This window comes from Drosophila simulans, chromosome 2R (assembly GCF_016746395.2).
Source record: "Drosophila simulans strain w501 chromosome 2R, Prin_Dsim_3.1, whole genome shotgun sequence".
Taxonomy (NCBI): Eukaryota; Metazoa; Arthropoda; class Insecta; order Diptera; family Drosophilidae; genus Drosophila; species Drosophila simulans.
In genome coordinates, this window is record NC_052521.2 from 14,339,543 (window position 1) to 14,366,703 (window position 27,161).

A 27,161-nucleotide genomic window follows, 5' to 3' on the forward strand; every position below is an offset into this window, starting at 1 on the left:
ATAAGCAAATCGGTGCACAGGTAAGAAAACAGCAAAACCCCCCCACGAAATCGGGCCCAGAATTCTCGTAGAATTACGCCAAAATCCACAGAAAATGACCGATTTGTGGCCTTTAATGCGACGGCGCGTATTCAGCTTTTCGTTTTGCGTTGGCGGTTTCGATTGCGCCCAGACCTCGATTGATAAGATATGACAATCGTTCACGATAAGACAGACATTTCAAACACGCTGACGAGTGCATAATCGAGTGAAACAGGTGGAGATTATATGACAAATCACAGCGGACTCACCATGAAAAACTACAACTGGGTTTCAAAAAGTCCGAAGTTTTATTTGACACACTGCTCGCTAGTCAGGGAAATTTTCGATTCGTTATTGTTTTTGAAGTCGGTTTTCCAGACTGCCTGGTTGTGCGCCAATTTTCTCCGCATTCTTTTTCGTTTCTCTCTTGGCGAAGACCACTAAGTTTTATGCACTGGCAGAAATTTTACATTTAAAGCTAATGGTTTTATCTAAAACAAAATTTATTATGAATTATAAATCTTATGTTCTAACAGCATGCTATAAAATAGCATAAAGTGCATAGATGTATGATTTTAACGTTTATGGAATGTAAGTAGTTTACTTTTTTATGGCTATAGCTATGGCTGCAATTAAATAAAATTATTTACTGTGTGGCCTGCACTAATTAAGAATTTATGCCGCCTGCAATTGCACTCCAGAAATAAGTAAAAATAAAAAAGCAAGCAGCACGAAGAAAGAGCGGCGGAATTATGACAATAATTTGCTGTGGAAAATGCGACACAGAACGGAACCGCCAAGCCCGCGAGAGCAATCTAAATAATAAAAAAGCGAGCGCATAAAAAACTTATAACTAACACTCGGCGGGCGAACAGTTAAAACCAGACGGCGGGAGCGGGAGCGGGAAAAGACATAGACGGGGGCTATATGGAAAGAGAGAGAAAAACGGAGAGATCGGGAGAGGCGATAATTCTCGCACTTGCTGCACTGCGAATTCCACCTTCAGTGCGAATTCAAATGCGCAGGTGAGCGAACGTTGCGCGAGTCGGTGAATGTTCTCTAGTTTTGCGATCGCTTGAAGCCCACATTGCGTATACGCAGCGTGAGATGTGACCTTAAAGCGAGGCAAAAGACCGATAAATAGCGAACAATGTAAGTGCCGAAATTGGCAAGTGAACTCGAATGGCAGCTAGTGAAGAAATCCAAATTCAAAAAAGGCGAACCACACGAAACGTCTGCATGCGCTTACAAAAACTGTCTCATTAACACGTGCCCACAAATTATGAACTGTGCAAAACCTGAAAATCAAACTCCCATTTTAATTGAGTAAATACACGAAAAAATTGTCACTTTTCGGCCGAATAATCAGTGCTGGCTCTAAAGCTGTTCTGCTTCAAACTCGTACCGACTCGTGTCGGTAATGAGCGGTTTTCCCCACTTTAAGCCATTAAAGCCCCTATATTCTGTGTGCCTTTATCTTTGTAATCGACTGACTAAACACATAAACTCTATTTTGTTAGCTGACTTTGCTGATGGGCGAAATTCGTATTATCCAATTCAAGGTATCCACGTATCTTTTGTTTAGCCCATAGCTGCGATTTGACTGAAATAGTTTAATGTAGCTGTGTGTAAATGTACCTGTTTATGATTGCCATACTTTATAAATGTGAGAAGTGGCTTTAAAACCCATTCAAATATAATAAATGGTGATAAGCGGCGGAATGGGTGAAGATAACAGAGTGAATCAGAAATTGATCGACCGAATACTTTCCGATTGTTGTTACGGCAAAAAGTGTTGATCCCCTAACTGTAAAAAATATTATATACACCTCCAAGTAAAGATTGTTGTATAAGAGTAGCACCAAAGCAATATACCCTTTGTTGCACTCGGGTTAAAGGGTAGCCAAAGTCAAACACAATAGAACTTGCATGTGACGATGCTAAATGCCCAATTAGGCGGCTATAACCAGTTTGCGGTCTATTAATAACGATTGAAAAATCCCCCCAAGACACTCGAAGTTATAAGCAAATTAATCCGTTATCGGTACCTATACAACTACCAAAATAATGCCAAAAGGCATACAGTGAATCATTTTTAGATAACACGGGTACTTTTTGTAGTTTAGGGCAAAACCCCGTCAGTGGAACTGCACTTGCGATTGCAGCAATAAAACACACAAATGTGGAAGCCACGATTAGATATAAAGTTGGGAGTATATCTGCGAAAGTTATACCATTAATCTAACTGGGACATACATGTGCTATTTTGTGATTTCTGGCCTTCGTTTGATAACAAGCGTGAATGCAATGAGATCTAGCTCAACAGAAGTATTTGATAACTTTATTATTTGTGTGTTCAAATTGTTCTCAGATATTTGCAGTACTTTTTATACGTGTGTGGCTATTGAGCAACGTAGATAGATAGTTCTGTTGAAATGGAGACATTCAAATGAGGAGCTATACCGGAATCGAAGTGCTGCATTTGTGCGACTTTTTCTACTTTCTTTTGTTCGGGGGAACCTCGTACTTCCTCCTCTATCAAGCCGTTCACTCTTCATTTGCTTTTTGTCGTGCCTCATTTGCGGTTTCGAGTGCTTTGTACTTGTTTTTTTATGATTTTTTTTTGCTCAAATAAAAAGCAGCAGAAACAGCAAACCAAACGTCACACATAATTAACTATACACAGAATGCCTCCCTTTCCCACTTGAGCGCCTCTCTCTTTCTGTCACGAACCTCCGACAACTTGACGTCATTTGTCACAAAAATAAATCTTTTGTATCTCTTAGTTAAATTCTATGCAAATATTTGACCCTCTTATCTATGCAGACATTTCAATTAAAATACAAAATGTTGAGCTACAAAAGAAATGAAGTGTCAATCACAACTATTGTTTTTGATCAAACATTTTGAGTTGTAAGTGATAGATAATGATTTTTAGTTCTTGACAGTTTTATCAAAAGTTAAGATGTTGCGCTAACTTCTCACTGAATTTAATGACCTATTTTATTTGTAATTGCTTCCCATGCTAGCTGTGCGCTCAAGGTTGCTTTCCGGATTTCCTAGTCCGTTAATGATTAAGTCCCTTGTTCAAATTTGCATTCGCAATACGTCAACATTTATTCCCCTACATGTCTAATTAGTTGTACACTCGCTATTTATAAGGCTTTGACGATAAATCGCTTTAATTATAAATTTCTGTTTCGCAGCGCAATAAAGTGACGAAAAAGTATCAGAAGTCAGGCAAAAAAAGCGCAACACTTGACGCCAACACAAACAGAAAGATACGAATACGTGTTTCAACGCCAAAAAAAAAGGTTAAAACCAACAAATTGAATATACGTATAAGATAAACATTATATACACTTGGTGCTGACAAAAACCAAAAGTAAATAGCTGGTCGTAAACAATTAATTCAACTGGAGCGGCGGGGGAGAACTGAGAACCCAAACTCGCTCGGCGACAATGTCACAGTGAAGACCCTAAGACATAGAGAAAGAGAGCCCCCAAAAGGAGAGCCCCAAGATAGGTTTATAGATAAGGTTTATCGGAAGAGCACCCCCTCAAAAATGGCGGACGAAGATCTCAGTCCGCTGCCCTTTCGCCGGGAGCGCAATCTCAGCAACCGCAACTTCAACAAGCGCAACTCGCGCCGCCGGATCAGCCAACAGGCGGCGGAGCAGGAGCGGCATAACAGCACGCTCGTCAGTAGCAATCTGGAGTCCAACGACGTCGCACGCCCAGTCAGTTCGGTGAGCAGCAGCTCCAGCTCGATCCAGCTCTCGTACTCCGTGAATTCCGATACGGATAGTGTCTTTCGTCAACGCTCGCTGCTCAAGATGCACGAGGCGGAGAGCGTCGGTGGACTGGGAACGGCGTCCACACCGGAGTCACCAATGTCGCCCCAAACACCAGATCCCGCACTGCTAGATGTCCGGCAGAAGGTGCATCGCTTCGAAGCTTTTCGAACGAACATTTGCTTCATTAAGCAGGAGAGGCACAGCCTTAAATTGCTGGAGAACCGTCGTCATCCCTCGTTCGAGGATCAATCCGAGGATCACCGCACGCCACCTGCCACGCCCCCGCGTCGCATACGCCTCCCGGGGCTGGGCAGCAGGGGCAGCAGTCGCAGCAGCTCCATACCCAGTTTCCAAGCTGGCATTCACGAGGTGCGATCCGAGGACGAGGTGGATCAGATATCCGACTTTGAAACGGATTCGCATGCCGCCGCTGAGGAATACCTGGTTGTGGATACCACCTCGGAGGTCGTTCCCAGTGAGGAGGAGGTCGCGGATTCAAAGGTCAACCAGCAGCAGGTGCAGCGATCCATTAGCGCAGATCAGTCCAAGGAAGCGCTCACATTGCCGCTAAAAATGCGCAACGATTTCCCCAGGTAAATAATTAGATAACGATAAGACTTATCAGTGCGGGTGGATTTATGAAAACTTTAGATTGCGGAAAAACTAACGGGTGCAGCTGTGTTATTTCGCTTATTTATTTCTAATGGAAAAGGGTGCGTTATGGAAAAAAAGTTCTCAAAAAGGGGAGCTGGCTTAAATGTTTTATGTGGCACAACTATAAATTAGAATTTGAAAGTAAAAGCAATAACACTTTCAAGCAACTCTTGTTTGTTTAGCTAGATTAATGGTGAACAATAAACAAAACAGTTTTAACTCAAATAGTTTTGTAGCCTTTCCCCTTAAGTTGTTTTCCCTAAGTAAGCGAGCTATAAAAGCAAGTTTTATCTTTCATCTATTGATAGGTGATATGAATTATTACCTAGTCGTTATAAATTTTACGTTAGTTTTACGGCAGGATACGCATAGAACTAGAAATCAGCTCCAACTGAGTTGGCCTTCCTCCACTTTTGACTAACTTAAACTTCGCGGTCGTTCAGCTTCCTTTTCGGTGTGGAAATCAAATTATGTGAGTTTGCCCATAAAAAAGTAAGCTTTTCACAGCAATCGCACCGCCAAAACTTGATTGGCAAAGTGTTAATTGAATTTTGGAGTACATTTCGTCAACCGGTTCGTCAGTGAAACTGCCAAAATAAAAAAAAAAAAACACTAAAACGGAGCATAGCCAGCTGCCAAGCAGAGCAGGCATTTCGTAGACTATTCTAGTTTTGAGAATGACAAAAATGACAAAAATCGTAAAATGATTCCCTGGGAGCCGGTCACCTTGAAGCAGTTCCACCTCGATCATGGATGAGCCCAAGAAGGACGAGGATAGTACCAGTTCCAAATCGGATGCCGGGCTCAAGCGTCAAATCTCCGAGGAGGCTCTCCAGGAGCGCGAGCAACGCGCCATAGTGTATACAGCGCCCGCTGGAGTCTCCGTGAGCACAGACACTCGCGATGATCCGCTTCCGCCGCGTAAAAGAAAGAAGAGGGTTCCACCCGCAGTGCCGGCAAGGAAACGCGTGAAAGGATTTGAAAATCAAACGGATGCCGACAGTGTGAAGAGTGCACCCAGATCCCAGCCTTCCGTGAGATCAGCCAGCACTGAACTGCCCTCCAGTTCGCGATCCTCTCGTAGAGAAGTGAGATCATTGCGAACACGTTCCTTAGATCGTGATAGTTTGTCCTCATATTCTGATGATCTGGAAAAAGAAGATAATAAGTATGGAAGAAGAGGGGCGCCAAGACATGTAGACTACGACACGATCGAAGTTCTCAGGGAGAGCAGGTCGGAGGCGGAAAAGGATGTGGAATCCGGTCCCTCAGGCAGCTCCTCCTTCCACTGGCGAATGTCGAGGGAAGACCTAAGTATTGAGGATATGGATGGTTGCCTTGCCGGGGTTCGTACCATTGACCATCCAGGTCGCACGGACTAACTGCCAACTTTGCAAAGTCCTTTTCCAGATAACCGGTTTCATTGTGACCGCACTGTCCATGGGTCTTCTGATAATGATCTCCTGGTTCATTATCTCGCAAATGGATTTCATTCTTATGGTAGTCACCTGGACGGCCAAATCGCTTGAAGAATCCATGATGATCTTTGGTGGCCCCACTAAAGAACCTCAAGACGACGGTCGTCTTTCCCCCGATCTACCCGAAAATGGAATTCCGTGACTCACTGGCTGGGCAAGCATGTGTGCTCTGACATTATCTAGGCCAGTTTTCAGTTGCCTAAAGGTTGCCACTGGTCTTATCACAAGAGCTCCTACTGCTGACTCACCCAATGTCTCCTGCTCCCGGGGGGTTTATCTAAACAGTTATCACTGCTGCACTTGTTTTTGCCATTGTCTGGGCGGTTATTTTCATTAAGCTGTAGATAGCAAGAGTTTTATTTAACCGGGACTTACAATCTGTCTTCCTCTCCAGAAACTATCGCTCCACGCCGAGGCGAAAGACTGAAATCATTGGGACCACCAACGAGCATTTGGTGGGCAAGTTTCACTCGGTCTACCAACCCAAAGATGAGTGAGTATTAACTTCGTTTATTATTTATTTTATTTATGTAATCATAATTTAAATTTTTTCCAGGGAGGAGGAGGTTGAGATCGAACTGCGCGATAAGAGCGACAAGTGCGTGCATCCCATTCTCGAGGAGCTGATCAAGACGGAGGAGGCGTACGTGAACAACCTGTTCATGGGCATCGAGAACTATGGCAACATCTTCCAGCGCAAGGATCTTCCCCTGGGTCTGCGGGGAAAGAAGTACGATCTGTTTGGAAACATCGAGCAGATCGCCGAGTTCCATCGCGATGAGTTCCTACCCATGCTGCAGCGCAACAGACGCGATCTGAAGCGATTGTTCGATGAGTTCCTGCAATTCCTAGATGTGAGTTGTCTTAATATATACCATAATACATTATACTGACCTTATTGATTGATCCTTAGCATAACTGCTTTTATGGATACGTTATCTTCACCATGAACAAGCAGAAATCCCTCAAGCTGTGCGATCTCTACAAGAATTACTTTACTGTAAGTCAAGTCTAGTCAATTTCAAAGTACTTTTCTTTAATATATATATTTAACTTTTCAGAGTATCCGCCTGGAACGCGATGACAAGCTGGGCATAAATAGCTTCCTGGTCCAACCTATTCAGCGCATGGCTCGTTATCCTTTGCTGCTCACGCAGTTCATTAATGTGAGTAATTCTAAATGGAAGATTTCAATAGTTAACTAACCTGATTCCCAACTGTTCATAGACCTTCTTCAAGAACCGTGACATAGTGATGAAGCCACTAATCGAGTCCTGTTGTCGCCTGGAGAAGCGCCTGCGTGCCCTGCTGACAACCACCAATGAATCGGAGATCATCAACGACATTGTGGATTGTCATGAGGTAGATAGAGATTACTTATAGGGCTTACCTCATCCAACTATTCTAACTATCCCACTCCACTCACAGTTCAACGTCTACTATCAGGGCAAATTCCGGAAGGTGAACGAGTTCCAGGTGCTCGATCACAAGCTGAAGCGCAGCTATCGCTCAAAGGTCTTTATTTTCGACAAGTGCATCATCTACACGGAGATCAAGGGCAAGAACCTGCTCTTCCATGGTCGTTATCCCTGCGAGCACATTGGCATCTCGGCTAAGACCAAATCCTTCACGCTGTACTATGAGCGCAGAAAGCAGCAGGAATGCGAATTCACCGCAGATCCTGTACAGATTGCTATCTGGCTGGACTTGATCCGGGATATGATCAATAACTATGCCAACGAGGAGCGCCAGAAGCTGCAGGAGCGCTACTCTCGAGAGAATGACCACCTGCATCGCAAGGCACCCAGTTTTTCGCTGTACCGCGACTCCAATCGCTTCAGCTCAGATAGTGGAATCGGCAACATCTGGATAATGCCAAAGGCTGACGAGGACACGATCAGCAATAGGACCACTTGGTATGCGGCCTCGTAAGGAATGGAACAAACATCAGGCATGGAGAGGATCCTTGTCCGGCTAATGAAAATCGGCAGTTCCGGATCGATGTATAAGGAAGCCAGTCCCATTCCATCTGGAGCTGCCTGTGGCGTCCAATTGTCGAGGGCCACTGGGCCAAGCCAAGTCAATATTCGAAATTGTTTCAAATTCCTGCTCATTGTTTGTGGCACAAGGAGATCGGGAGTCGAACGCCTTTCGCTTTGAATGCTAAGTAACCAAATATTGAATTATAAGTGTAACTTGTTAATTAAGTTGTATATATTCCTGTATTATTGTTGTCAAAAAGCGCAACGCGTTGAACGTTTACTTGTGCCTAGCTGTATAAGCTATTTTTGTTATTCGTAAATATGGTTAAAAAAATAAAAGGTTAAAATAAAATGGAAAGTTCATACAAGCGTTGGTATCTTTTTAAATTTCTTAGATACTTAAATAATTGAACAGCACATTAAAAAGCAACACACATGCACTACAATGAAGCCAATGATTCGGTTATTATTTTTATCACGATTTCCCACTGCTCTTAATTAAGGAAATATTTGTGTACCATATTTTAGGAATAACCGTCACTTCCTTCCACTTTCCGCCAGCGAAATCACACGCTTCACAGACGTCAAAACAAATGAATCTATCATGGAAAGGTCGCACGCCATCGGCGTTGTCATGAGAAGCAGACGTGGGGCAGCTGTTACGGATTCGCTGCCCCCAGCTCCCCGAGATCTACGATCTGCAGCCACCCAACGATCCATACAATTCATGCAAACCACCTCATCACTCTTAATATTGTTAATGATACGACACGCAATACTCAAAACAGCGAAACAACTTGTTTCTGAGTGGCACTTGCGCCCGCCTGTGACATCACTAAGAAAATGTATAAAAATAAACAAATGGCGCATATAAATAAATATAGGCAAACAATAATTGCCTGCTATGTCCCCCGATCAGATCCCCATGCTCATCATTCCACTTGCAGCTCATCAATCGCGCCCAGAAGTGCTCGCTGTTTATTTATAATTCTCATTGTTTTTTGTTGCCTCATCAGGGAATTCTTTTGATACAGACTGTCCAGCAACAAAAAAACAGTTGTATAAACAATAAAATGTGAACAATTTAACTGGTGAAATTCACAAATGCAAATGACAATTATCGGTTTTCCGATGATCTGTATGAGATCATCACTATTTGCACTCTTAAACGTTTAATGGGTAGGAAAATGATTTACGTTCTGCCGAATAACTATTCGATTTCTGATTTATAACTCCATTCGCAGAGTGTCGAAATCCGATAAAACAAAACAAAAGGTAACCAGTTTCAATGCACCCAAAAGTTCAAGGCGATATCGAAACCGCTGATTATAGGTAGTGGCCATAATAACAGTTATTGCCCGGCCATTAGCCAAAGCCTTCGTGGCCTAATTGATATGCAAATATGAAATCATAAACGAATCAACGGAATTATTGCCACGATGAAAGCAAAAGTGTTACGGACTTTGTTGAATTCTATTCCAATGCCAGACATCGAAATGGTTTTCACAGTTTCAAATTGTTTTCCATGTTTACAAACAAAATGCTCGACGCGTGGTCAGATTTAGCTTTTTATATTGAAGAGAATTCGGCACAAAAAGAAAAGAGAACGATCACTAAAAGCTTTTGAAGCTAAAGCTTTTTCAGTCTTAGCAAATACTCAGCTGAATTTTAGCTCAGTCGAGTTTCGCGTTTGTTTCGCTGCGGATCGGTATCGTAATACTGTTAGTGCCCATATATAGTACACGTTTTGCCATCGATATGCGTCGAATTCGGCGGTGGTTTGGTCTATAGAAAACGGTGAAAAAAAACGAAATCAACCATTATGGAGTTAGCATTGTTCACCTTAAATTTGTTCGATGTGGTTTCGGTGGTGCTCACATTTCTTGTGATATTCCTAGTGCAAATTCTTAACGTTTACTTGCATATACTCGACGATAATGCCGATAATGGCAAATCGATCGATGTGGTGGACAGGGCCCCAGCGAAAGAATGCCCGTTACTTGAGTCCCAGTCACCCAGTTCACCCATCGCAACCACTCCACCGAAATCCCAGGCAACGGGCAACGGCAAGTTGGAGAAGCAAATAAGTCTGCTGGACAGCGATAGGTAGGGATAAAACCCCCGGTTTATCTAACCTAATGTTTTGTTTGAACGTGTTCCTCCATCTGACAGCTGTTTGCTGTTTTTTCATCGAATTTATTGTCCACTATTGAATGTACGACCTTTGGCTTGTTTTACACCACTTACTGTGCGTATACGTGATAAGATAACGTATACGCCCCGGTTATTTTTAAGCCTTTCCACGGTAATTGCTGTCGGGAGTGGCTGAGTTCATGACATGCGTGATAAATATGTTAAAAGTTAATTCCCGCGACTGATTTCAGATAAGCAGAGTGTTTTTATTATTAAGGTTTTGGTTTTTAGCGCAGGAAGGAAGTTATTAAAAGAAATTTCAGTAATGAGAAATTTTACAGAGGAAGTGGAACACTAAAGCGATAAATGGCAAAAAGTATTTTTCCTAATCTTGTTCTATAAACTAGCTGCATTTTTTTTGCAATGAAGATGATAACTTATATCATTATGCATATAGAGTATTACTATTTAGCTAATGCATTTGTGGCTTAAAGTTTCTGGAGGTTTTAAAGTTGTATTACGTGTTTAGGAATATAAATAATGTTGTACACATTTCTCTATTATATACACACCTCATTTTTAAATGTTCCTCATTCACGGCTTGCTGTTCTTGTGTTTTCGTTACTGTTCTGTTTCCAGCGGCATCTCATTGAGTTCCATCAACACCTGTGCAACAACCGCAGCGAACTCATCCCCAACATACCGAGCACCCAATGGCTTCCACTCCTTTCCATCGCACACGCTCAGTTTCGAGACTCTGGGCGATGAGTAGTAAGTACAGCTAAGAAAGTCATAGCCATCCTAGATATCCGTTTATTGGTAATTGATTTGGTAAACTAAGTAATGACCACCCACCTCCACTTTGTCCAGCCACGAGGATGAGGACACGTTGTCCCTGGAGAATCTGTTTCCCTGCGATCAAACCGAGATCTATGCCTCCAAGAAGATCAGCTTCATAATCGACGAGCTCATCCAGACGGAGGTGAACTATGTGAACAATCTGAAGAAGGGTATGCTGAACTATGGCCAGCTGAAGGATGTCGAGGATCTGCCAGAAGCCCTGAGTGGCGAGACGAAGCAGAAGATGCTGCTGGGAAACGTTGAGGAGATTCTGGAGCTGCATGAGAAGGAGATACTGCCGCTCATGTTGCGCAATCAGCGGGATCTCAAAGGTCTATTCGATGAGTTTGCTGCTCATTTCGAGGTGAGCTAAGGGGTATGTTTGTGGAGGGGATGCTGAGTGGGATGGGTCCATTAGCCAAAGTCGTGTCGTTGAGCCAAGTAGCCGTTAGACAGGTTCCGACATCTCATCTATCAAAATTCTTTTGTCTTCCGTAGGCACTTGGGGTGCCTAATTTCAACCTCAAATATTTACACATAATGAAGTGGATAAGTCTTTTTTTATACATTTTTTTCGCCCGGACTTGACACCTGCGATTCGTGTCTCGTTTCTTTATTATCTTTTGCTTTGTTAAGCTTTTTTTTTATTATTTTTATTATTTGAACGCCGAGTGATTCGTGTCTTAATGCAAATGAAGTCAATGTGGGTTATGCAAACTGTGCGAGAATCTCAATTGATGATTATTACTTAATTTTTAGTAATATATTTCTACTCACACCTCGCGACAAGTTCATTCATATGCCAGTGCGTGTGTCGTGCAAAATTAATTAACGATTTTCACAAAAAACAAATGTATATCCCAGATCACTTGCAGAATGACGAATGGGCTGGCTTAGCGAAGTCCCCTGATAAGATTGAAGTAATCAGCAGAACGCCGTAATAAAATACGAAAAAAACCAACACACAGCCACAAAAGCTCACACTTAGTTACGAAAATCAGTTGAAAATTGTTAGGGCAAACAGACTCTATATTGTATTTTTATTTTTTCTGGGCTGGGGTTCCATTTGCCGGCAGCTGACGTCATCGGTTCTCGGCGAGGAGAGTCGACAATTGCTGTCCGGGGCTTGGCGTTTCAGCATATTCAGATATAGCTATAGAAATCCCCAAATCATCTCGTTAAAAGTACTCATTTCGGAATGATTTTTCGGGCCACTACAGAGATCGGCCATGTGGCCATGTTGAGCTGAGTGTTGACAACGCAAATGATCAATTTAAATTGAAATGGAAATTGTCGGAGGCATTGTGGTGGAATTCTTGTTCGGTCGCAATTCTCTTATGTCATACCCGAGTTCCCAGAAATCCCGAATATAAATTGAGCCAGGAGTACAGTAAGCTTATGAACTGCTCCAAAAGCAGGTAACATTCTTGTCGAGCACCCCGAGGATTTGGCATCTTAAGAACTTAATGTTCGACAGACATGCTAAGCCCCTGGGATGTGATTTATGCTCTTGTTTGCACTCTTTTTGTTCCTTTTACCCACAACCACTTTGCATTCTTTTTTTTTTATTTTGGCCAAACCAAAACAAACATTTCTGACTCACAATACCAGAGCCAAGCGAATATTTTGCTAAATATATCATAAAACTGCTCAAGATTTGTTTATACATATTTTCTAAAAATTTGGCAGCATGCTGCATAAACAAAAGAGGCGAAGCCAAAACGTTGATAAATATAAACTTGTGCTATGAATTTCCTCTTGACTCGTCGTCATTTGCAAATTAATGAGGCTTTTCACAAGCAATTGCCAAATCGATTAGTTCGAACACCAATTGATGTGGCAGCTGGAGAGGCCTAGAATTGATGAATGCTAGATCTTGGCCAGCCGGAGATTTGGAATCAGTTTTTGGTCTCGAAAGACAGAAGTGTCCATAAATAGAGTCGCCTTCATTTATTAATCGGCTTTAAATGGCCAAAAACATGAAGTGACAAGCGTGTCGATCAGACTTCTCACCATCAAATCGAATCAGCCACCAGCGCAAAATCAATTAAAAGTTTTACCACATTCGGATGGATGTTTTTGAGTGGTTGAAGGAAAGGGGTTGGGGAATTCTCAGATTGATGCAATCGATTTGGCGATCCAAATTGTTTTAGATGTTTGCTGCGAAATAAACAAACGAAGATTATATTGATGGGGAAGCCGCTGTAGCTATTAATTCTATTTATACAGCTGCGTGTTAAAAGAACAATAAAAATACTTCAAAAACTAATTTCTTGCTTGCAAACTCATTGAACAACATGAAGAAAACAGATTTATGCTATTATTGTTATATATTATATCTGTTGTTACATCGCTCACCATTTGATGAGCACTAAAAACGGTTGACCATAGCTGACATCTAGTCTTGATTTATACCACATCGTGTTAGCTATATAAAATGCACCTACATTTTTCTTTAGACAGTCCAAATTACTAAATTAGGAGGAATGTACTGTAGCTAGCAATTTCATGCTAATAAAATTCACGCCCACCAAAGACAAATTCGCAATATGCAAAAATGTATATGTATGTATATATTGTCACCTTTCGCCCGACAGACGAGGCGACAATTGTTTAAGGCAGTCATTTGTCCGGCTAAATCGCATTAGACATGCAAGACCCAGAGCCCCCCGGATGGAAAGGGAAATATTATGGATAAGTCCGCAGAGAGATGATTATCATATCATCTAAATGCAGAACTTCGAGCTCTGATTCTGATGCCGCAGTCGGGCGGAGCTAATGAAATTAAAATGGAAAGGAAATCGTTAGACAGGCAATTTTCTTTGCAGTTTGCACTAGTTTTTTTTTTTTGGGAAAACATTTGCATTGGCATTGGCCACAGATAGCGACAGGAATTCCAAATTTTCGATCTGGCTTTGCCAAGGCTTCTCCACTTGGCCCGCTCTACAAGTCCGGAGTTACGTGACTTAAATGCTTAAGAAATTATGATTTTGCCAACAGGCAAACTGGCATGTGTGTGTATATAGCACAATATACACATATGTATATATCAAACGATGTGCCAAGTGCGAGACTAGGCACATGGCCCAGACACAAAGGTTTTCCCAGTTTCGACGAGGTTAAGATGGGTTATGATATGGTTTGCTGTTTATTAACTTACAGAAAAATAGCTTCTACTGCTATGTGAGCTTCACCATGGGCAAGAAGTCTTCAATGCAACTGCGACAGGATAATCGACTGTGGTTGCAGGTGAGTTACCCAATCAAACGCTATCCCATATCTAAAATTTTAATATTCTAAATCCTTTTAGACATATCAAACCCAAATAAAAGACAAGCTGGGCATCGACAGCTTCCTAGTTCAGCCCATCCAAAGACTGACCAGATATCCATTGCTCCTGCAGCAGTTCATATCGGTAAGTAACTAGATTTCGCACAGCTTGTCATTGCTAACTAATCTTAACCCTTTCAGGAATTCTACAAAAGTGGAATTAGTTGCAAGCCAGTGCTAACTGCAGTTTGCAAACTGGAGACGCGCATGCGACGCGCTCTGGATGTGGTCAATCAGGCCGAGGAGATACCCAACATCGAGGAGCTCAACGAGGTGGGTCAAGAGTGTCTAAAAGATCTGAAACTGGCTACTAATTCTAGTCTCTCACATTCCGCAGTTGGACCTCCTGCAGCTGGGAAACTTCCGCCGTGCGACGGAGTTCGACGCCCAGCACTTTCCCACCCGGAAAAAGTACCGCTCCAAGGTGTTCCTGTTCGACCGCTGTCTGGTGTGCACGGAGGTGCGAAAGAAGCGGTTGGCCTACCGGCAGCACTACAACTGGGAGCTCGTTGAGCTGCAGAGGCCGCTGGACTCGGTCTCGTCCAATGCCAATAAGATCATTAACCTGTTGGTGAAACAGGAGGAGGGCGGATCCAGTGTCGGCTCCAAGCGGGAAGAGTACTCCTTTACGGCTGCGGAGTCGTCGGTGGTAAAGCAATGGCTCCAGGCCACCCACAAGATCATCGAGATCGCGCGCAACGAGCACGCCAGGCGGAACACCTTTAGCCTGCCCATGGACCTGGTCCTCGGCGTGGTGCTGGCCATCTGGCTGATCTGGCAGTACTTGTAGATAGTTCCCACCTCAATGCAACAACCATGTCCACATGCCCATCTAGATCGTAGATATCTAAGAATAAAGCTAAGTTATTTCGTAGTCCTGTTCTGTGTCGTCCTCGCTGTTTGTCCAAGCGTAAAATAAGCTTGCTGCAGTCGCCTGACAAATTTTCATGATAAATTGCCTTTGCAGTGGCCAAATCCCGTCTTGTCGTTGTCCTTGCTGCAAAATGTAAATAGCTCTTCATCTCCTTTGGCCGGCACACACAAGGCAATCCCAATTCCCGTGCAGTGTGTGTGTGACAGCCACCGAAAAATTTATGACAAATCTTTTTATTTAGAATTTATGACGGCCCAATGCAGGAAGCCACCCAAAAAGAAGCCAAGTCACGGCGTACGGAAATCTAATGAACCGCATCCAAGGATGTGAATATGAACTGCTCAAGATGCTGATGGCTTCTGGGAGTGTGTTAAAACCTAGTTTGTTTGGCATCAGCAGGCAAAAGGTCGAAGCAAGATTTAAAATCCGATTTAACATATTCATTTTTAGCCAAAACCTAAAACCGGTTAATGTTTTTATCTTAAGCTTAGCTAACAAACCTTTTAAGAGATTCTCTTTTACTTATTAGATATTCATAACTTAACCCTGAAAGTGGGCTACACGTTTCAAACATTCCTCCCAAAAGACTGCTTTTAAAAATATACCTTGCAATTTACCATTCAATATTTTTCTGGCTCTACTGAAACCACTGTATGACAGACTTCGATTGAAATCAAATCAAAAACTTATTTCCCACATTACACTGCCTGATTATCCGGTCAAGCGATGGTCAAGTGTTCATAGTAGATTGTATATAAGTAGGAGAAAATCTGCCTTGCAGATTTGTTGCAACTTCAAAGAGCTGGCGAATATAGAAAAACCCATCCAAGAGTGCACTAATGAAGCTGCGCAGGATGTGGGGGTGGTGTGCTCCATCTGGCTGTATTTCCATGTCCTTGGATCCGTGGGTGGAATGGGTTTGTATTGGTGTTTGTGCTGGGGATGTGACAAAATTTGCACAAAAGCAATTTGTTAAAAGGGCACAAAAAATAAAACGCGACTCCCTTGACATCTTGCTGCGGAAAGTGGAGCATGGGGGAATTTTCATGTGAGTTGCTGTCTAAGCAAATTTTGGTTGCTGCTTTTCCTATCTGCGCCCTATATGTGCTCATTTTGTTGGTCGCTCGCTGTTGGTTTATTATATTATGTCATTTATGTTGGCATGCCGCCATCGCATCCGCTTGCCGTTTGCTCAAGGGATAAAGGATGTACGTACGTAAGTAGTACGAGTATGTAGCAAGGCAGCTGGCTAAAGGATAATGCCCGTGTTCTTACCAGGCAGCTTAAGTGTATTAATGTCTGTCAAGTAGTTGTCACAAAAGTGACGTGTATGTAAACGATTTGACATTTTTATGAGCCAAAAAGTCGCAGAGCTGAAAAATTACAAATTTTCCGGGAGACGTTTCTCCAACTCATCTCAACGCATCTTGGCTCTGCTCTTTCAATATTTCTGGGCCATTGACTCTCGAGTTGTGCTTAATTTTTTTTGTCTATGCCCCTCACGTAGTTTGTTCCACACGCTCCACATGTTTTTTAAACTAAATGCATAATTCGGAACGCAGAAAAAAGTGTGGAAAAAGAAGAATTTGGCAAATAGAATTGGAGAATGCCAGGGGCATAATTTATTTGAATTTTTTTCGGGACACGTCGCAGGACTGCGAGGCTACGAGGACGCCGAACAAATTTGCCAAGTAATTGCACAAATTATTGCACGTAGGCGGGCAACACATGGCACTGCGTATCTGCCACACACCCACTCACCTCCCCCTTTTCATGCTACATTAAATTAACTTGACATATTCGCAGCATTCAGAGTCCGGGCCACAACTGTTGCTAATTTTTGCTTAATATGGCCCACACACGAACTTATCTCCTGCTCCATTGGATTTGTGCGTATCCAATTCACGCCACAGCGCCAGTTGTTGTCCCTCAAACCATCGACATCGACACACACCCACATATGTAGGCTCCTCGATATCCCAGCCTTTATCTCGCCCACAATCCACGATTGTATGGCCATTCCATGTAAATGCAGCACAACACTTAGGCACGCATCCAGCACACATCTTCATCCATCCGTCCAACATTTACTGCCTCGTCTCCGGATTTGTGAATTCGTTTAGTTCTTCTGCTCCGGGTGCTTGAAAAAGTTCAAATTTCAGCTGCGAAATGGCACGTGAAACAATGTGCTTCTCCGTTTGGGAGTTGGAGTAATCGGATGGTGAACAGTGGTGTTCATGGGATGTCAGGGTGAAGTGTCAAAAAATGTAAATGGTTGGTTTAAAAATTCAGCTATTCATTAAAGATTGTTTAAATAGGAGTTTAAGTATCTTTAATGTTTTTATTTTCTTAATCTTTTTATTTTATTGTGAAAACATATCATTTAAGCCCACTGTACTGGTTACGGTGGCACAAATCAAGCAGAGCGACAAATGCCCATGCGAATGTGTGAATTTGCCGACGATGACAACTGATAAAAGATCGAATTGCGCATCTGAATCCCATGGAGAGTTCCAGGACACGTTTCGCAAAAATGGCCGGGGTGTGGAATGGTTGGGGGAGACCCTTAAGACCTCGGGTTAGGCATAATGTCGCCAGGCATTAGATAAAAAACAAAGGCATGTAATTTTCGGGGCACGGCCTAAAGCCACAGAACGAGCCGAGCAGCGGAAACGGAAACGCTCGATAATCGCACGGAGTGCAGCGTCATGTGTGTATGGGAAATTTCGATGGGGGATGTGGTGGGTGGGCACGTTCAAGGATGAGGTTGCTTCCTGATGGCTGATAATGCGGGGCGGCGAATCACGTAGGGCTGGGGAAATACCCACTCTCTCATTGATAAATGCCCTACGTTAAGTGGCATGTTTTGGGTTAAATGCGGTGTAAAATGTCCTAGCCCCCTAACCCCAAATGGCATAATAACCTGGCACTGAAACGAGACCATTAAGGACATACTGAATGCCACCTTGACTTGCAATTATCCCATTTCCACTATCAATTACACATTCAAATCATTTCAACTCAAACTTTATATATATTTTTTGGAAAACACTTTATGCTCGGTAATTTCTTCGTGTGTAATTGAAACGAGAAATGGTAACACCAGCTGAATGACAGTTTAGTTAGCAGCCGGGTCAACAAGTCACAGCACCTTGAAACTGTCAACCTGGCGCACTGACGCAAATAAATCGCCCATCGTTGGCGCACCTGACACTGTCAACATATGTATGCATGGCGTTTCTGGCGAGGATTGGGGAGTTGCTGGGGAGACCTTGTACATACATCTTGCTTACAGGACGCCAAATTGAAATTTAAAACGAGAAAACCAATAAAAAACAAGTTACAGACGCCACCGACGGGCGGCAATACAAATTGCACTGACGACAGCTGAAAGGCCAGTGCGCTGAGCCAACCGAATCCGCCCAGAAATCAGCTAGGAAGCAGCCGAAACCACCCGATCCCAAATGCAATTCGCGCCCGGGACCAGCATACAAATGCCTTCAGCCAAAGGATAATATAATGCACGTTGTTGAAGAATAATGGTCCTGCCAGAAGACAACGTCGCCATAGTCCTCCAAGGGACTAAGCATGTCTGCCATTTCGAAAAGAGGAAGGGCACCATTGGAGGCAGCCAGGATGGGGTAGCCCCAGCCATCCAGGATCCAGGGAGCGGACAATAACGATGCCGGCTACGGCAATGACAGGCAATTTTAATAGAATCTGCCGTCGGGTGTGGGGATACGGACTTAACTTGGTGCGTGCCTTGGCCGCTTCTCCGGGCACACGAGGAACATCCAGGACAGCTTCAATTTGCACCATCAGCCTACCAGTTCGCAAGTCCTTTGAAGGATACCACCAATGGGTGGATGCGGTGTGATTTATGTATAGCTAAAGTCAACAATCAATATTCAAACTCTCATCAAACCTGTTGAAAGCTGTCTGCTTTTTAAAAAATCCATGAATGTTTAAAATAGAAGCACTTCAAAACGTCCTTATAAATTTCTGATTTGATACCATCAATAAATATTATTCGCAGGCACATATCAATTTGCCTAATTCGTAAAATCCACGATTGTTATCAGTTTCTACGCAAATTTCTGTATCTCCCTTTTAAATTCGAGGGGAATGTCCAAATCAATAGATAGCCTCACCGCTGGGGACTTTAGACCTGGACAGAGAATAACAAGGAAATAAATTTCCCTCTTGACTCAATAAATAAAATCAATGCTTTGAAGCCCAGATAATATATATATTAGATTCTTATCATCCCTCGCGAATAAAAGTGTTGTGTGCTTATAATCTCATCATATATATTTCGTACAATTAATAATCTCAATTTACTGCCTGGCTTTTCGCCATGCTCCCCAGCTGTTTACAACTTGGCGTTGACGTGGATGGCCAGCACTCCGTCATCCTCGGAGCTGCCAATGTAGATGGAAGCCCGTCCGTCGGATCCGACGCTGACGGTCTTGCCCGTGCAGGAGGAGCCGCTCTTGGAGCCGGAGATGACGTCGCAGTAGGTGCCGGCGGGCAGGCCCGTCTGCAGGGAGCTGTTCAGGTCGTAGTTGTCGTTGTTGAAAGCCACGAAGCCGCGGCTGCCTCGGCTGAAGGAGATCTGGTTGCTGCCGTTGTCCCACCAGTTCTGGATCGCGTCCGAGCCCACGGCGTTCCGGAAGGCCACCATGTTGTAGATCTGGCGCCAGCGGTGCTCGCACACCCAGCCGCCGCTGCAGGAGTTGTCGCTATTGAAGACGGGCGAGGCGATGTTGTGGCCGTCGGTGGTGGGCGGGCCCTGGTCCGTGTCCGAGAAGGAGAAGGAGGACATCACGCGGGGAGTGCCGAAGGGGTGCGCCAGCATGAAGGCGGAGGCCATCTTGTACTGCTTGGGCACCTTGTAGGTCAGCACGTCGGCGCCTCCTGCTCCGTGTCCGCGCTGGTTGTCGTGGTTGTCGACGAAGACCAGGGAGCGGTCGGAGGCGGCGAAGCCCCAGGCGGTGCCCCAGTTGGTCAGGTACTGCAGCTGGTCCTTGCCGCGGAACACCTTGCCGATGGAGTCGGAGTGGCGGAACTCGGTGATGGCGCCCAGTCCGGTGTACTCGGACTTGCTGATGGCCTCGCCGCCCATGTCGATGACCTCCTGGACGATGTACGCCTTGGATCCCGAGGCGAAGCCGTGGTCGGTGTTCAGGTTCTTGAGGCGGCCATAGATGACGGCCAGGTCGGCGGGCCACATGTGCTTGGCGGCGTCCACGCGGAATCCGGCCACGCCGAGGTCAATCAGATGGTCCAGGAACTCGACCACCTTGTCCTGCACGTAGGAGTTGCCCTGGTTGAGGTCGCGCAGACCGACCAGCTCGCAGTTGCGCACCTGGTTGGCGTCGTTGTAGTTGTTGATGGCGCAGGTCGGGTTGAAGTCCAGCGAGGAGTAGGGCACTCCGGGATAGCTCTTGCTGCTGGGGCTGGCGGTGCTGCCGCCAGTGCCGTAGGTGCCTCCGTCGGCGGCCATGTGGTTGAAGATCACATCCACGTAGATGCGCACTCCCACAGCGTTGCAACGCTTGACCATGCTGGCGAACTGCTGCTCGTTTCCGGAGCGGGTCTCCAGCTTGTAGGAGATGGGCTGGTAACGTTCCCACCAGGGGCGGCTGTCCTTGACGGCGTTCTCGTTCACAGGGGAGACCTGGACACCGGCGAAGCCATTGGGTCCCAGGAAGTTCTCGCACTCGGCAGCGATGTCGTCCCACTTCCACTCGAAGAGGTGGACCATTCCACTACGACCGGAGGCGTAGTTGGTGTCGAATTGGGCGTTGGCCACCGCCAGCAGGGCGAGGCACACTATGCTCTTAGCCAGAAACATCGTGATTCCAGATGGAAGTTCAGTTTCACTCTGGTCGCAAATAGTCAGAGCCGCTCCTTATATAGTGGACCCCACTGCTACTTTATCTGAGGGCTTCGCGGGGAGTGATTTGTGACTGCATGGGATCTTATCGCTCCCTAAGGGGTTTTCACGCATGGGGTCTGACTGGCGATTAGTTTGTCTAATCAGAATTCCGAGCAGACGTATTGACTGGAGATCGCAATTTTTCGCTGATGATTAGTGGGCCGGCTTATTTTGATTATATTTATATCAATAACTCATCGGAAAAATGCATTCCTTTGATATCGGTTTCAGTTGGGAATTTATTGACCATTTATTACGTCCACGCTCCTAGAAGCGTGTCCACTGTGAACTGTGGCCCCAATGGCCAGGTTTTTGAGCGTATTTGAAATCATTGAAATCATCATGCAATATCGCCTAAATAAGTTGAAAATAAAGGTAGCAACCGATTTTGGCTTGAAGCTTTGGCTGCGCTGTTCTCCAGAAATACGTGACTTCTGGCCTTGACTGGCGGCCACTTGATCTCTGGGTTCTGAAGTGGCGGAATGTTAACACGTCCAGGACGACGGATTAATTGGCGACTGCTGCGCAACTTATCTCTGTCTATGCAGGACCTTTTTCGGCTTTGCATGCTCACATTTCCTTCCTGTCGCAGTGCCAAATGAAATTTGCAGGGCAAAGGAACGTAACAAAAAAAAAACAAGAACGGCAAAATGCAACACATGGAGCTAGTCAGACTCCTTGGGGCGCTTCCTGTTGATCCTTGAGCGCATAAGAGCGTCCTGCCATGCCGGATGTCTCTGGGTAATTTAGATAGCTGCAGTTCTTGTTGCTGCCGCTCAAAGTTGCATAATGTCACTTTGAAAGTGTCGCAGGGCAAAGGACATGCGAGCACCCACAGGACATGCAGACATCTTAAAGCTGCGATAAGCCGGCAACGATTTTTATGAAATTCCTAAGACGGCAGTCTCCATTCGCTGTTTGCTTACATCGCACCCTGTTCCCTTTTACTTTTGGCTCTTAGTCAACATCCTTTTTTAATGTGACTGTGTATGCCCGAAGGATTTGTGCGTAATGAAAAACTGTCACGAAGGGCGAAGGATGAGCCTAAGCCATTTCGCAGGTATGTGTGGAGAAATTGAAAAGCGCTAGTCGAGATCCGGGGGAGCATTAAACTGGCAAATTTGTGACCAGGACTCGGGCCAGGACATTTATGGCCGACAGACGGCGACGACAGCGACATAAAAACGGCGACGCCTGCGTGATAAGCGCATAAATCAGTCGAAGGACGAAGGAATCCCTTACCCCAAAGCCAAGGGCTCAACCCAAGACGTAACTCCCCATGTAGAAGATACTTTTTAATTTCAGTTTATATCTCGCCGCAATGTGGAGGTACTACTCGTGTAATTCGTTCCTGACTTAATTTGGTCTGGAAGCTCACGGAAAATTAACTTGCTTGTTTACAAATTAAAGTCTCACAATTAATTAACACAATTTCGTGAGACTGATAAATTAATTTACTCTTATCACCTTTCTGGATGTTAAGTCTTGCAATTAATTAACAAAGTTTTGATTTAACTGATTAATTGAATTCACCTTATCATCGTTACTAAACATTATCTCAGTCTCTTATCGCATACAAGGAACCACAAATCATTCAAGCCACACAATGAATAGATAAAGCTACAACTATAAGAAAATTTAATTATTATTCAACGTCAAGGGTTTGCTGAACACACGCCAAAATGTTATAAACAATATATCACACCTGCTGATTTCCTGTAGTGACAATCCACAAGCCTCTTCTTCAGCAGCAGCAATCACTATTCCAACGAATTATATGCGCCATGATCAAAACGCGAGCTGAATCCCTTAAAGCCAAAGGACAACGGCGAAGGACATTCTGGTAAGCTCATTGCTTATGCTCGAACACGAAGCAAATTCAAATTACAAATTATGTTTTCGTCATTGACCCAAGTTTTACGAGAGTATGCGTCAGCCAGCTCCCTTTAAACGCCCCCTAGTATCCGATGGTCAATGTCCGCGCGGTGTCAACTATTTAGTTTCCGGTTTTAACTTGCGCCATAAAGCGGGCGTTATGTGTCCGCTTTTATGGCTTCTAGCGACGTCCCGTCTTCATTGTTTCTTAATAATCCGACGAGCGTCTTCGGAGTGCACACGTCCTCGCATTAAGGATGTTTATGGGCCAGACACTGATTCCACCGGGAGCTGGTGATTCCGGGGGTGGTGACCCCGACTTCTACCCGGCTAGTTGCATGCCGCACATACTTCCGCTGCGCTGCAGTCATAAATGCGCTTAATTGGCAATTTTTGTGTGAGCGTGTTGAAATTTTTACACCCCACCCGGACTCGACCGAAAGTTGCAGTCATAAATAGGAAATATGTTCCTGGAGTGCCGGGAAGTCCGTTGGCCAAGTGGGGGCATTGGTTTTTATGGGTCATGCATGAATTTGCCGGGATTTATATGCGGACTACATGACCTGGATTCTTATGGCGCACAACCAGTGCCATTCCTTTGGCTAATCAAAAGATATTTCGGGAGCCGAATGAAATGAATATGGCTCGACCACAAATGAACATTATCTTTTTAATACACGAAACGATTTACTTTATTATTCATAAACATTATAGCTCTGCAATAATATTTCCCCACAAGCGGTGAGAATATAAAAATTACCTGACCCATTAGCTATTGATGTATTATTCACAAATAATTTGAAATATATATTTTTTTTAATTTCTAAAAGCTTGTTACATGACCGGCAAAGAAAATTGATGTGTTATCTATGATGTAGAAAGCAAAAGGATGAGTAGCCAGAAAATATTTCACCCCATTAAAGGTGTGTGTCAAACTACCATTGCCTGAAATCAAATAAATAATTAAACATTATCTCTCAGGTTTTTGTAGATAATTCAAATTACCAACATCCGTACTTGGCGTACCAATGCCCTGCTCCTGAAACTCAAAGGTGACTACATGGATAACTCCGTCAATCTGAAAGTTGGTATTCCTGTGCAGCAACGTTGAAAATGACTTGCTCGGCTTAAATATATCCTTGATGCCCATCTTTTCAAAAGCTGGAGATAGTTCTAGATCACTGTGTATCTTAAACTTTGGAATACCCACAAACACATCCATCATCGTGAGGTTCCTGGCAACGCTTAAGATATTCATGGCCTGCAGACTCATTTGCAAGGCAGCAAGTCCATCAGGCTGATCGGGCTTTATCAAGAGCATTTGGAGATCTCCCTGGGAAAAGGGCACCAGAACGGCGGTGGCTTTAAGATTCCCTAGGATGCCAAATGCAAACTTACTATCCTCGTGCATCATGGGTATCATAACGCTCCTTGCGGCATTTACTCGAAACTCCCGGGGATATGTGGCCTCCGAATTGAAAGTCCGCGCCCAACTCAAATTGAAGAAAACGGCATTTATGAGGAGTCCTTGGTTGTTCGGTTTCCAGCAGCTTTCTTTTACCACCTGCCCAATTTGCTCGCCCATTTCATGGCTGTAAAATGTATTCACCTCGTCTAGTTTTTCACGAACAAAGGCGATATTACGAGCTCTTCCCTCTGTATGCCGCATAAAAACTCTATATTCCGTGGACATCTTCATGTTTAGACGTACATAGAATCGGGTAACACTCTTGGCCACAGGTGCCTTCTGCGCACTCATAACAAAGATTTTCTGTGTTTTCGGCTTGTAGTCAGATAGATGGGTTCCTCGGTAGTGCATAGCATTTCGAATTTGCTCGGATTCACCCTCCTCCACGCCCACATAGATGAACAGCATGCTGGATCGTATCATCTCCGTGGAGAACATAATGTTCCTGTTCGAAAAGCTGTTCACGATGGCTGCGTAAAATCCATCTGGCAATTGCGAATTCTTGTGAGCCCTGTAGCGTGAGATTCCTAAAAGGATTAGCAGTAGCACGTACATTATCTATAAAATTATTTAATACTGTGCTCATTTTTTAAGCTTAGACGCCCACAATTTCAAGCGTGTAATTGTAAACTCTTTGCGTGAAAATTGCAATTATAGAGGTGATACATGAGCCACTTACTGATGGCAATATCGATATCATGAATTAATTTTTACATATTCAATAAACACCACATTAGCTTACAGCACTTTGAAAATTATGTTCAAGTTCTAGTTCTAGAGCAATATAAATTACTCCTTGTAGGCCAAAGTTCAGATTGATCACGCTTCTAGTGGCGTGCAAGTCAAGTGGCCAATAAATCTCCAATATCAACCAATATCTGAGGAATGCATTGTCTTGATGTTTACTTATTTCGAACTAATTATAATTAGCCACCAGTCAATAGGTCTGCCCCGAACTTAGATAACACGCCTTAATCGCGATTTAATCAACTCAATACATACAAGAGTACGTAGCGCCTTAGCAGCGATAAGATCAATCCACAAATCACTCCCGGCAAAGCCGAATGGGTTTGGTCATCATATATAAGGAGCTGCATCAACACGCTTTTAATCAGAGTGAAATTTAGCTTCCACCTAGAATCAACATGTTTCTGGCAAAGAGCCTAGTGTGCCTTGCCCTGCTGGCGGTGGCCAACGCCCAATTCGACACCAACTACGCCTCCGGTCGTAGTGGAATGGTCCACCTCTTCGAGTGGAAGTGGGACGACATCGCTGCCGAGTGCGAGAACTTCCTGGGACCCAATGGCTTCGCCGGTGTCCAGGTCTCGCCTGTGAACGAGAACGCTGTCAAGGACAGCCGCCCCTGGTGGGAACGTTACCAGCCCATCTCCTACAAGCTGGAGACCCGCTCCGGAAACGAGCAGCAGTTCGCCAGCATGGTCAAGCGCTGCAACGCCGTCGGAGTGCGCACCTACGTGGACGTGGTCTTCAACCACATGGCCGCCGACGGAGGCACCTACGGCACTGGCGGCAGCACCGCCAGCCCCAGCAGCAAGAGCTATCCCGGAGTGCCCTACTCCTCGCTGGACTTCAACCCGACCTGCGCCATCAACAACTACAACGACGCCAACCAGGTGCGCAACTGCGAGCTGGTCGGTCTGCGCGACCTCAACCAGGGCAACTCCTACGTGCAGGACAAGGTGGTCGAGTTCCTGGACCATCTGATTGACCTCGGCGTGGCCGGATTCCGCGTGGACGCCGCCAAGCACATGTGGCCCGCCGACCTGGCCGTCATCTATGGCCGCCTCAAGAACCTGAACACCGACCACGGCTTTGCCTCGGGATCCAAGGCGTACATCGTCCAGGAGGTCATTGACATGGGCGGCGAGGCCATCAGCAAGTCCGAGTACACCGGACTGGGCGCCATCACCGAGTTCCGCCACTCCGACTCCATCGGCAAGGTGTTCCGCGGCAAGGACCAGCTGCAGTACCTGACCAACTGGGGCACCGCCTGGGGCTTCGCCGCCTCCGACCGCTCCCTGGTCTTCGTCGACAACCACGACAACCAGCGCGGACACGGAGCAGGTGGCGCCGACGTGCTGACCTACAAGGTGCCCAAGCAGTACAAGATGGCCTCCGCCTTCATGCTGGCGCACCCCTTCGGCACTCCCCGCGTGATGTCCTCCTTCTCCTTCTCGGACACGGACCAGGGCCCGCCCACCACCGACGGCCACAACATCGCCTCGCCCGTCTTCAATAGCGACAACTCCTGCAGTGGCGGCTGGGTGTGCGAGCACCGCTGGCGCCAGATCTACAACATGGTGGCCTTCCGGAACGCCGTGGGCTCGGACGCGATCCAGAACTGGTGGGACAACGGCAGCAACCAGATCTCCTTCAGCCGAGGCAGCCGCGGCTTCGTGGCCTTCAACAACGACAACTACGACCTGAACAGCTCCCTGCAGACGGGCCTGCCCGCCGGCACCTACTGCGACGTCATCTCCGGCTCCAAGAGCGGCTCCTCCTGCACGGGCAAGACCGTCAGCGTCGGATCCGACGGACGGGCTTCCATCTACATTGGCAGCTCCGAGGACGACGGAGTGCTGGCCATCCACGTCAACGCCAAGTTGTAAACAACTGGGGCAAAGACCAAGGCCAAGAAGCCGAGCAATTATTTGAGATTATTAATTTTTTAAAATATATACGATGCGATTATAACACACAAGTCTTAACAATTTTAAAATGAAGATGGGCAGTAGTCAGTTACAAGT

The 27,161-nt window shown here is 45.1% G+C and overlaps 5 protein-coding genes and 1 long non-coding RNA gene across 11 annotated transcripts; 4 read left to right on the forward strand and 2 right to left on the reverse strand.

The window, feature by feature from the left end:
* The first annotated feature begins 962 nt into the window (after positions 1–962).
* LOC6734867 (rho guanine nucleotide exchange factor 25) lies at positions 963–8,285 on the forward strand. 4 transcript variants are annotated; one of them, XM_039292275.2, is made up of 8 exons: positions 963–1,046; positions 3,228–4,411; positions 6,345–6,443; positions 6,507–6,804; positions 6,864–6,950; positions 7,012–7,116; positions 7,178–7,312; positions 7,379–8,284. In XM_039292275.2, the coding sequence occupies exons 2-8, from the start codon at positions 3,588–3,590 to the stop codon at positions 7,880–7,882; spliced, it is 2,052 nt and encodes a 683-aa protein (XP_039148209.1). In that variant the 5' UTR covers positions 963–1,046; positions 3,228–3,587; the 3' UTR covers positions 7,883–8,284. The 4 variants fall into 4 exon arrangements, with proteins under 4 accessions (XP_039148209.1, XP_016028129.1, XP_044778603.1 ...); XM_016168288.3 differs by having other exon boundaries at positions 991–1,173; XM_044922668.1 differs by lacking the exons at positions 963–1,046; positions 3,228–4,411 and adding an exon at positions 4,795–4,944 and having other exon boundaries at positions 7,379–8,281.
* Positions 8,286–9,587: 1,302 nt separating this feature from the next.
* Positions 9,588–15,109, forward strand: LOC6734868 (kalirin). Of its 2 annotated transcripts, XM_002081833.4 has the most exons (7): positions 9,589–10,038; positions 10,705–10,836; positions 10,936–11,269; positions 14,068–14,154; positions 14,216–14,320; positions 14,377–14,508; positions 14,573–15,109. In XM_002081833.4, the coding sequence occupies exons 1-7, from the start codon at positions 9,755–9,757 to the stop codon at positions 15,023–15,025; spliced, it is 1,527 nt and encodes a 508-aa protein (XP_002081869.2). In that variant the 5' UTR covers positions 9,589–9,754; the 3' UTR covers positions 15,026–15,109. The 2 variants fall into 2 exon arrangements, with proteins under 2 accessions (XP_016028130.1, XP_002081869.2); XM_016168289.3 differs by lacking the exon at positions 10,705–10,836 and having other exon boundaries at positions 9,588–10,038.
* A 4,290-nt stretch (positions 15,110–19,399) lies between these two features.
* LOC6734869 (alpha-amylase A) lies at positions 19,400–21,017 on the reverse strand. Its single transcript, XM_002081834.4, has one exon. It carries the CDS (start codon positions 20,964–20,966, stop codon positions 19,482–19,484), a length of 1,485 nt encoding a protein of 494 aa, XP_002081870.3. The 5' UTR covers positions 20,967–21,017; the 3' UTR covers positions 19,400–19,481.
* A 1,456-nt stretch (positions 21,018–22,473) lies between these two features.
* LOC123327151 lies at positions 22,474–23,998 on the forward strand. Of its 2 annotated transcripts, XR_006541654.1 has the most exons (3): positions 22,481–22,893; positions 23,756–23,848; positions 23,907–23,998. It is a non-coding gene; the product is annotated as an uncharacterized LOC123327151 (long non-coding RNA). The 2 variants fall into 2 exon arrangements; XR_006541655.1 differs by lacking the exon at positions 23,907–23,998 and having other exon boundaries at positions 22,474–22,893; positions 23,756–23,806.
* LOC27206612 (serine protease inhibitor 42Dd) lies at positions 23,701–24,966 on the reverse strand. Its single transcript, XM_016181744.3, has 2 exons — positions 23,931–24,966; positions 23,701–23,870 (listed from the first exon to the last, which is right to left on the reverse strand). The coding sequence occupies exons 1-2, from the start codon at positions 24,946–24,948 to the stop codon at positions 23,749–23,751; spliced, it is 1,140 nt and encodes a 379-aa protein (XP_016028131.1). The 5' UTR covers positions 24,949–24,966; the 3' UTR covers positions 23,701–23,748.
* A 556-nt stretch (positions 24,967–25,522) lies between these two features.
* On the forward strand, positions 25,523–27,115 carry LOC6734871 (alpha-amylase A). Its single transcript, XM_039291298.1, has one exon. It carries the CDS (start codon positions 25,539–25,541, stop codon positions 27,021–27,023), a length of 1,485 nt encoding a protein of 494 aa, XP_039147232.1. The 5' UTR covers positions 25,523–25,538; the 3' UTR covers positions 27,024–27,115.
* Positions 27,116–27,161: the final 46 nt, after the last annotated feature.

What these genes read in the sequence shown, in the direction of transcription:
- LOC6734867 (XM_039292275.2), top strand. Translation starts at nt 3,588, where the DNA reads ATGGCGGACGAAGATCTCAGTCCGCTGCCCTTTCGCCGGGAGCGCAAT. An exon ending in TGCTCACGCAGTTCATTAAT is followed by an intron (nt 7,117 to 7,177) that starts GTGAGTAATTCT and finishes AACTGTTCATAG; the next exon opens with ACCTTCTTCAAGAACCGTGA. An exon ending in ACATTGTGGATTGTCATGAG is followed by an intron (nt 7,313 to 7,378) that starts GTAGATAGAGAT and finishes CTCCACTCACAG; the next exon opens with TTCAACGTCTACTATCAGGG.
- LOC6734868 (XM_002081833.4), top strand. Translation starts at nt 9,755, where the DNA reads ATGGAGTTAGCATTGTTCACCTTAAATTTGTTCGATGTGGTTTCGGTG. An exon ending in AGTTTGCTGCTCATTTCGAG is followed by an intron (nt 11,270 to 14,067) that starts GTGAGCTAAGGG and finishes ATTAACTTACAG; the next exon opens with AAAAATAGCTTCTACTGCTA. An exon ending in ACATCGAGGAGCTCAACGAG is followed by an intron (nt 14,509 to 14,572) that starts GTGGGTCAAGAG and finishes CACATTCCGCAG; the next exon opens with TTGGACCTCCTGCAGCTGGG.
- LOC6734869 (XM_002081834.4), bottom strand. Translation starts at nt 20,966, where the DNA reads ATGTTTCTGGCTAAGAGCATAGTGTGCCTCGCCCTGCTGGCGGTGGCC.
- LOC27206612 (XM_016181744.3), bottom strand. Translation starts at nt 24,948, where the DNA reads ATGTACGTGCTACTGCTAATCCTTTTAGGAATCTCACGCTACAGGGCT. An exon ending in TACGCCAAGTACGGATGTTG is followed by an intron (nt 23,871 to 23,930) that starts GTAATTTGAATT and finishes ATTTGATTTCAG; the next exon opens with GCAATGGTAGTTTGACACAC.
- LOC6734871 (XM_039291298.1), top strand. Translation starts at nt 25,539, where the DNA reads ATGTTTCTGGCAAAGAGCCTAGTGTGCCTTGCCCTGCTGGCGGTGGCC.